Genomic DNA, 8,494 nt, shown 5'->3' with positions numbered 1-8,494 from the left:
AACCTAAAATGCATATTAGTGTTGGTACAATCGGTATCAACGGTTACGTTATTGTGGTTAATGAGTGATAAATAAGTATAGATACCACAGCAGCTGTATAATAAATAATCATTGACCTTATACTCAGTATAAGGTCTATGTAAATAATAGATTAAATTTCTTCTATCGTTTTGTGTAATGTTGATAGCCAATGTGATAATAGTATAATTAGATAACGCTTAACAGATATTTCATTATTTTATCATTTGTACCACGGTTCACGAATCCTATCTTTATTAGTGATTTGTACACATCATAATTTGACAATTTTAAAATTTTTTAATAAATACATAAATTGCTGTGATAATGAGTTACCCAAAGACATAATTCTAAGTGTATTGTGTAACTATAAGTTTCAATAAGTAAAAAGTATGTTTATGGAAAATATAATACCAATAAATCTTAAGTTTACCAATTAACAAAACAATATTGATTTCAGCTATGGATTTTCGTACATTAGAAAACGAAAATCTTCCACCCCTGTCGAGTACACCTACCGAAATACCATTGCCCAAATACCCAATCTGGACCGTTGAATATTTTCAAAAGTATTTCGATGTCACTTCAGAAGACGTTCTTGAGCGTATTAAAGGAGCATTGATCCCTACTTATGGAGTTAACTACTTACAACGGTACATCAGAGCAAAACCAGATGTGTATGGTCCGTTTTGGATATGTTTGACCCTGGTGTTTTCTATAGCCATCAGTGGAAATGTTGCAAATTACATACAAGTAGCTGCTGATCATGACTACCATTGGAAATATAATTTTCACGCTGTATCCTCGGCAGCCACAGCAATATTTTTATATGCTTGGTTATTACCATTAATGCTATGGGCCTTTGTCAAGTACAAAGAGCCACAGGTAAGGGTGATAATCATATAATTTAACCATTTATTTAATGTTCTAAAAACTTAATGTAGGTGCATTTTATTTGCATTAAGAAAAAATCATAAAAATTTACAAAATAAAATTTAATTTTTATGTTGCATTATATGTATTACCTATATAATTATTTTATAATCAATGTTTTTAACCATGTTTAATAAATATAAATATATTTGTTTATCTAGTTTAATCTAAGCTACTTGGAATTGCTGTGTTTGTACGGATACTCACTGTCAATATTCGTGCCAATTTCAATTCTATGGGTTATTCAAATCAATTGGTTGCAGTGGCTTTTAGTTGCAGCCGGCACACTAGTGTCAGGTTATGTAATTGTATTTTCAATCATGCCTTCATTAGGACAGAAACCTTTTGCGTTTATATTCTTAATAACTATCTTACATTTGTTTATGGGAACAGGATTTATGCTATATTTTTTTCATGTCCCACCAATACAGAAGTCTTGAAAAAAAACTAATCATATTTTTATGTTCATGTATAATATAATAATAATAATAATAATAATGTATAAATATTTAAAATACTTATATAATATATAAATGATAAATTGAAATACATATTACAAAACAGTATGTGTCCATTTTAAAATGGAACAACTAAATCACCCTTATGTTCAACACTCATCATAGATAACTGTCTTTGTATATTGTTTACACAAACCATTATGTGACGATAGTTTTCTGGTAGTCCTATATTTCTTGTCAATACCTTCTCTGGACCAGGAACATCTTTCAGTAAACACATGGGCATTTGTCTCAAACTAACAATAGTATTAGCTACAGATGAAAGAGGTACAATTTGTAGTTTAGCACAATAAAGGTTTTGACGTTCTATCACCTCTTGTTGGTCAATACAATTGTGCAATTGACCAACGTCAATAACATTTCTAAAAAAAAAAAGTAATAAAATTAATAAAAATGAGACCTAATTTTTTATATTATTACTCCATTATATTTACATTTTATAATCAATATTATCTTTGAATAAAATTTAAGACTATTATCATGCATGATAAATAAATGGTACCTAATAAAAGACATCATTATTTTGGTAACATTTATTATATAAATTTTTGTTTATAAGTAGATGTTTTTACTGCAGTGAAAATCGGGTTGAAATTAGTGTTTAATTCACTTGGTATTCATTTAAAAATAAAAACCTTAATTCATAATTGTATGAAATTATAATGTAATGTATTGTATTACTAATATTTAATTTTAAACCCAACTAAGTACCTATAAGAAATTTTGTGAATAAATATTTTTAATGTTTATTGTTATAAATTTGAATACACTATATTATACAATCCTCTTTTAACTTGATAGTACAATATTGGCTGTATAATAAGCAACATTTTCATAGGATTATAAAGTTGAATATTAAGCACAAGTAAGTAATGATAATAAATTTAAAATATTACATGAATAAAGATGTAATAAAATGTGTTATTGTATCTAAGACATAAATCAAAGTAGACATATTTACTATGACAAAAAATTATAATATAATATCAAAAACTCACGATGATATTTCTTCTAATATACGATTTAATCCAGCTTGTTCTTCAGATTCTTTGGGTAGTGATCCATAATGGTAGTCCTCCGGTATACCTCCACGTTGAACGCTTGTGTTGTTACAATCTGGATCAATTAGCAAGTGAGTTCGTTCATGATCAATAGTCTATGCAAAATAATAACAATAATAACCAAAATTTTACTGTATTTGCTGAGCAAAATTAATAATTCCTATGAATTCTTACGCCGTAAGCATCCTCTTCCTTGCACCAACTACAACACGCTCCCATGGCTAATGGGTGTGATCACAACAAACTCCAACGACAAAGCAAGTTGAATGTTATACTTTAACACAATACAACAACAGTATCAATCATATTCATACCATCAGACGCGAGGAGCGTATCAGTACAAATGTGATTTCACGGAAAACATAATATTATTAGCCAATACCCTGGGAAAACTAAGATTATTTTACAAAGTTAACTTTTCAAGTAACAAAACATTAAAATAATCCGACTTATAAAATATAGTGATAATCAAAGTTTAAACATTGGGACATAATTATACAACTATTAATACTACATAGGTTAAAAATGACGACAACGGTTGATAAGAAAATGTGATAACTGATGAGGTACCTACTTCGTGTCAACAATGGACAATTTTTTGTTCAAAATTCAAATTTCAATTAAGTTTTTTCAAAGTTGAACGAATCATAATCGTTAATGATTTATATTTTTTTATTTGATTGCATGATGGTTATGCGTCATGTAAAATACATAATTTTTCGTACGAATTAAATCGTAAAGGGTAAGATGGTTTAAGGTTTTGCGACTTGATATACTTCATACAACATACTAACTTTAATATGTCGACCTGATAGGATTAAGACGAAAACATTATGTATACATTATTTCACGGATTTTACAAGTATATGACACAGAAAGATGAATTTTGGGTTCTCATACTCGGTTTAGACAATGCTGGTAAAACGGTAATAAATTCTTCATTTGTTAACTCTGGCACATTGCCATTTGAGATTCTTATTCATTGAAGTTGTTTTTTTTTTCAGACATATTTAGAATGTTCAAAAACAAAATTCAAGAAAAACTACAAGGGTATCAACCCTAGTAAAATAACAACGACCGTTGGCTTGAACATTGGCAACATTGATATAAACAGAGTGAGCTTGAATTTTTGGGATTTAGGTGGTCAGACAGAACTACAGTCGCTTTGGGACAAAGTATGAGTTTGGATTTATTTTAAATTCTCATATACGATTTACCTAAAATTATATTGATTGCTTTCCATGGAATAACATGAGTACTACTTATAGCTAAAATATTTACTGAATTCTAATACCTATTTATTTTTAGTATTATGCCGAATGCCATGCAATTATATATATTGTGGATTCATCTGATCGAGAGCGCATGGATGAATCAAAGAAAACATTTGGTATGCATTTAAAACATACTGATCATTTTTTATTGATAATTCTATATTTTCTTTTCTGTTTTAATTCTAAAATCCATAAAACAATTAAAATTAACTTATAAAGGGGGTTCCCATTTGCACAAAAAAAAAAATTAATTCGTTTTGGGTACAGCTCGTTTGCACCAAAATAAAAAAAGTATATTTTTTCCAACAGCCCATTTGCACCAAATTTACCTGCGTAAACATTTTACATTAACGAAATTGGTTAATTTGTATACTTAAAAAACTGTGTACTCATGTCTGTAACATATAAAAAAGTTATTTTTATAAATCTATAGATTTTAAATATAACTGCAGCATTTAAACGTGTGGGTATAGAAGACATAAGTATTCATCCTAGGAAAATTATTTAACTGAAATGAATAACTTCACAACTAATTCAGATTTTACTATATTTGATGTATCTGCTGTACGAAAAAGTATTTACCATGCTCGTAAAAAATCTCTTCCTTCAAATCCTAAATCTGTGTCTGATGTTCATAGAGCATTAATCGATCTACATTTCACTACTTTTAAAAACAAAGATTAAAATGTACATTATTGATTATAATTTAAATAAAATTGTATTGATTATTATTTGAGGAAAAAATACATTACTTTATTATAGTAAATTATACCAGGTAAATTTGACGCAAATGGGCGATGTCCCATTATAAATATGATATAATATTTTGTTTGCATTCTGAAAAATAAATTTAAATTTAATATTAATTTTGTTTCATATATTTATAATATTTTATATAAGTCTCAAATGTTAAATTTATTGTATTAAATTTTAATAGAAAAGATGATTTGCAATGAAAACTTAAGTGGCATTCCACTTTTAATATTAGCAAACAAACAAGATATACCTGACTGTATGGGTGTCCGAGAAGTAAAACCAATTTTTAATCAGAATGCTCATTTGATTGGAAGAAGAGATTTTATGGTTATGCCAATATCTGCATTAACTGGGTATTTACTAGTTAATTTTTTTAAGTAGATTTAGAGTTATTATTTTATAATATTTCTGATATAATTTGTTATAGCGATGGCATTGATGAAGGAATTCAATGGTTAGTTCAATCAATTCAAAGAAATATAGAAGTGCGGCCACCAAAGAATGCTGAAGATTATTAAACCTGTGATTAAAATATTTAAACTATAAATCTTAATTTAATGAATAAATTATTTTTTTATAAAATTAAATTATATGTTTTTGAATAAATTATTTTTTTATAAAATTAAATTATTTGTTTTTGAATAAATTGTGTTATTTAATTATAATATTATGTTTCTGTATTGTTATGTATTTAATATTTTACATTTTTGGAGAAGTAAATAATTGTTAGTTCTTAGAAAATTATTTTTAATTTGTATTCTTTACAAAAATTAAGGTTATTGATAAAATGTATCTATTCATTTATTTTAATTTAATGGATCATAATTAAAGAATAGAATTTTTAAGTTTTTACATAACTTTGTGCTATATTAATTGACTTTATACAGCCTAACAAAGGTAAGAAATGTGGATGACTTATCTATTTCAAAATAGTAGAAAGAATTTATTTCACATATTAAAGCATATTTTAGAGATCATATAAAGTTCAGCCTATGTTTCATGCTTAAGTATATAATAATGTATTGTTCATAAAAACATGTTTATTCATTTCTCATATTATTTTAAATGTGACTGAATTTAAGTAATTTACTAAAACAAAGATGTGCAATTAATGGGTGATGATTTTAAATAGTAAACATTTATTAAGTATTCCTAATGTTAACTTATACTATTATACATAGTCACATAGATATGTTTCTTAATTATTGTTGTAACTTATGTACACATTTTAAAACTATTTGAAGTGAAAAAAAAAATCATATTTTACCAATTTAAGGTCTATTAAACGAATATAAATTTGTTTGTTTTTTTTTTGATCATATTGGAATCATATTTTAAACTTTTAAAAACATAAAAATCTACCTTATGAATTTTATTTATCTGTGTACATTGTATCCTTGATTAAATCGATAATGGTTTTAAATACTTTCCTTTGGACTATTATTTGAGTACCTAGATATTATAAAAAAAAATGTCAAGTATTTTTTATTAAATTAAATATTTAAATATTTTTATTGCTTGCATCAATTATTGATAAATAGAATATTTGGGTAACAAATACCTATTTCATAGTTTATTTTAATTTTTTACTTTTGACATAAGGCCCATTTGAAAATAAAACACTTGTGAAGGAAATACAATACACGCTAACACTGCCTTATGATCTTTAATGCCATGACGCTGATCTTAATATTGTGTGTGGTATAAGATTTTAATTTGAGAATATCAGTCGCCTAATAATGAATATAATCATATATTTTTGAATTAATTTTTATATCAGAAGTGGGACAGCTATATGAATATTTTATATTAATGAATAAAAATTATTTTGTAAGTAGGTATTGTGCATTGTTGGTAATGATTTTGTTATGAGAAATTCCTGGTAAACTTATCATATGGTACCTATATTAAAAAATAAAAATTTAAAAAGTACAACAAAAATCTACCTACTAATAAAAAAAAAGTGTACCTACCTACCTAATTTATTAGTGATTAAAAGTCAAAATACATCATAGTACCTATTAATTATGTAATGATATGTATAATTATGATGTATAATTTTATGCTGTTTTAAATATACAAATAAATATACCTAGTTACAATAATTATTATACTTATTTCATATTTGTGTTGAAATTATTTCAGTGGCAATAGTCATATTATTTATCTAGTTTTATTTATTAATTACAACAGCCCGTGTGCGTAAGGTTTTTTACTTCACTCAAACTCTGAATCTTACATTAACTATAATTAATTATAAAGTAATGAACTTAAATGAAATATCGTCTGAACTCCATTGTTGAGAATTTCAAATATCTCCCAAGACGAAAGCGTCGTTTAAATTACTAGCCAGCGTAGGTTATGTTCATCATTCTAATAAGCCGGCATTAGGATTTTGGGTGTTCGTTTATTTTTCCAAAAACCATTATAATTACACAGTCCTGCGAAATATTTTATTTTTTTGTTGTTGTTTGTATAATAATGCTTAATTTTTATAGATCTTAATGCGCAAAATTCAAATCTGAAATCCGTTTGTCTCTATCACGTCTAGTTTTTTTACAATTACGATTTAAAGACAGAATAACATTTACACATAAATAATATATGCAATAGGAATAGACGCTAACTGGTTTCCGTTATGAAGTAAAACACCTTTTAGACTTCTTTTAGATGAATCTGTAAACAAACTCCATACATTCACATCATAATATTTGCCTAAATATTGAATTAACACAGAAATATTATTACCAAATCCTTTAAAAAAATTGTTTGTATTCCATTTCACGATTCCTGTACCAATAAAAAGTAGTACCTTTTGTAAGTAAATTTTTTTCTTTGAGTCTCGAACCCAAAATTTCAATTGCCTCTTTAATTCAATAATTATTGATATTTTATCTGTGTACTATGTATAGATATAATAATAGATATATTATATTTTATAACGAGGATTCCGAGTTTAATTCGATTTGTTCTTATTATTCGTTTTATACTTTTAGGTATCTTTTTTTTTTTAATATATAATATTTTATTTTATTCAATTACATTAAAAAAAAATTTTTTTTAACTTTTGAACATTTTAATATTATGACGTACTTACTTATACATATATTGTCATTTTAATATTATTTTAGAATTTAAATAATGTTGATATATATAATGTATAATATATAATATTATGTTTCATGTTTATGTATATTACATTGTTATATTAGCCCAACCCATTTTCTTTATACTTATAATTTATCACTGTAAAACCATTTTTTCAATAGGTACCTACATATTAAAATAAAAGTTATTGTCTGTAAAATGTTATATATGATTGGTAGTAGTTTAAGACTATTATTGAATTATTCGTAAAAATAAAATCTCTCTCTATAAACATCTCTTTAAATCAACAATACTTAATTACCTATATTAAAACACTAAATTAATGTTTATTAACCGATCTATCATTATTTTGGCGAATATTCCAACGAGTTTACCGTACAGGTCTGTGAGAACGGCTGAACAGTTAAAAAAGGAAAGAACGGCAGACATATATTATAGGGATTTCATTTGAAATATATAGGTATATTTTATTTTTGGCAGGTCAAAACTCAAAGTAAATTGGTGCAAATTCACACACTGCACTTCTCTCAAATGACACCCTCCTGTTTTTATGTTTAGATATGTATTTTTTATACTTTATAAAAAATTTAATTATATTTCTTATATATACTATGAATTATAATATTATTAAATATTGTAATTTATTAGTATATATTATACATAATTATACTTACGTGTAGTATTTATAGTACATTTTTGTATACGAATTTATAGCATAAGAACTAATTTTGAATATATATATAACAGCCCAGCGATACCGCATATATATATAATATCTACACCACGTGTTCACGTCTCGGTCAAGATAAATACAAAACATACTGAA

The 8,494-nt window shown here is 25.7% G+C and overlaps 3 protein-coding genes across 4 annotated transcripts; 2 read left to right on the top strand and 1 right to left on the bottom strand.

Moving 5' to 3' along the window:
- Positions 1 to 261: 261 nt before the first annotated feature.
- Positions 262 to 1,402, top strand: LOC112596046 (protein YIPF1). The gene is made up of 3 exons (XM_025341494.1): positions 262 to 408; positions 479 to 903; positions 1,113 to 1,402. Exons 2-3 carry the CDS (start codon positions 481 to 483, stop codon positions 1,389 to 1,391), a joined length of 702 nt encoding a protein of 233 aa, XP_025197279.1. The 5' UTR covers positions 262 to 408; positions 479 to 480; the 3' UTR covers positions 1,392 to 1,402.
- A 51-nt stretch (positions 1,403 to 1,453) lies between these two features.
- LOC112596048 lies at positions 1,454 to 2,988 on the bottom strand. The gene is made up of 3 exons (XM_025341499.1): positions 2,705 to 2,988; positions 2,468 to 2,625; positions 1,454 to 1,831 (listed from the first exon to the last, which is right to left on the bottom strand). The coding sequence occupies exons 1-3, from the start codon at positions 2,747 to 2,749 to the stop codon at positions 1,528 to 1,530; spliced, it is 507 nt and encodes a 168-aa protein (XP_025197284.1). The 5' UTR covers positions 2,750 to 2,988; the 3' UTR covers positions 1,454 to 1,527.
- A 101-nt stretch (positions 2,989 to 3,089) lies between these two features.
- On the top strand, positions 3,090 to 5,114 carry LOC112596047 (ADP-ribosylation factor-related protein 1-like). Of its 2 annotated transcripts, XM_025341497.1 has the most exons (6): positions 3,090 to 3,272; positions 3,346 to 3,456; positions 3,535 to 3,705; positions 3,839 to 3,920; positions 4,742 to 4,913; positions 4,988 to 5,113. In XM_025341497.1, exons 2-6 carry the CDS (start codon positions 3,364 to 3,366, stop codon positions 5,076 to 5,078), a joined length of 609 nt encoding a protein of 202 aa, XP_025197282.1. In that variant the 5' UTR covers positions 3,090 to 3,272; positions 3,346 to 3,363; the 3' UTR covers positions 5,079 to 5,113. The 2 variants fall into 2 exon arrangements, with proteins under 2 accessions (XP_025197282.1, XP_025197283.1); XM_025341498.1 differs by lacking the exon at positions 3,090 to 3,272 and having other exon boundaries at positions 3,281 to 3,456; positions 4,988 to 5,114.
- Positions 5,115 to 8,494: the final 3,380 nt, after the last annotated feature.

This window comes from Melanaphis sacchari, unplaced genomic scaffold (genome assembly GCF_002803265.2).
Source record: "Melanaphis sacchari strain LSU unplaced genomic scaffold, SCAv2.0 Contig2_pilon_pilon, whole genome shotgun sequence".
Classification (NCBI taxonomy): Eukaryota; Metazoa; Arthropoda; class Insecta; order Hemiptera; family Aphididae; genus Melanaphis; species Melanaphis sacchari.
Note: the sequence above shows the minus strand (reverse complement) of the source record. Positions and strands in the feature narration are given on the sequence as shown.

Coding starts and splice junctions, on each gene's coding strand:
- LOC112596048 (XM_025341499.1), bottom strand. CDS start 2,749: ATGGGAGCGTGTTGTAGTTGGTGCAAGGAAGAGGATGCTTACGGC. Junction 2,626..2,704: donor AGGAAGAGGATGCTTACGGC/GTAAGAATTCAT, acceptor TATTTTGCATAG/ACTATTGATCATGAACGAAC. Junction 1,832..2,467: donor ATATTAGAAGAAATATCATC/GTGAGTTTTTGA, acceptor TTTTTTTTTTAG/AAATGTTATTGACGTTGGTC.
- LOC112596047 (XM_025341498.1), top strand. CDS start 3,364: ATGTATACATTATTTCACGGATTTTACAAGTATATGACACAGAAAGAT. Junction 3,457..3,534: donor TAGACAATGCTGGTAAAACG/GTAATAAATTCT, acceptor TTTTTTTTTCAG/ACATATTTAGAATGTTCAAA. Junction 3,706..3,838: donor TACAGTCGCTTTGGGACAAA/GTATGAGTTTGG, acceptor ATTTATTTTTAG/TATTATGCCGAATGCCATGC.
- LOC112596046 (XM_025341494.1), top strand. CDS start 481: ATGGATTTTCGTACATTAGAAAACGAAAATCTTCCACCCCTGTCGAGT. Junction 904..1,112: donor TCAAGTACAAAGAGCCACAG/GTAAGGGTGATA, acceptor TTGTTTATCTAG/TTTAATCTAAGCTACTTGGA.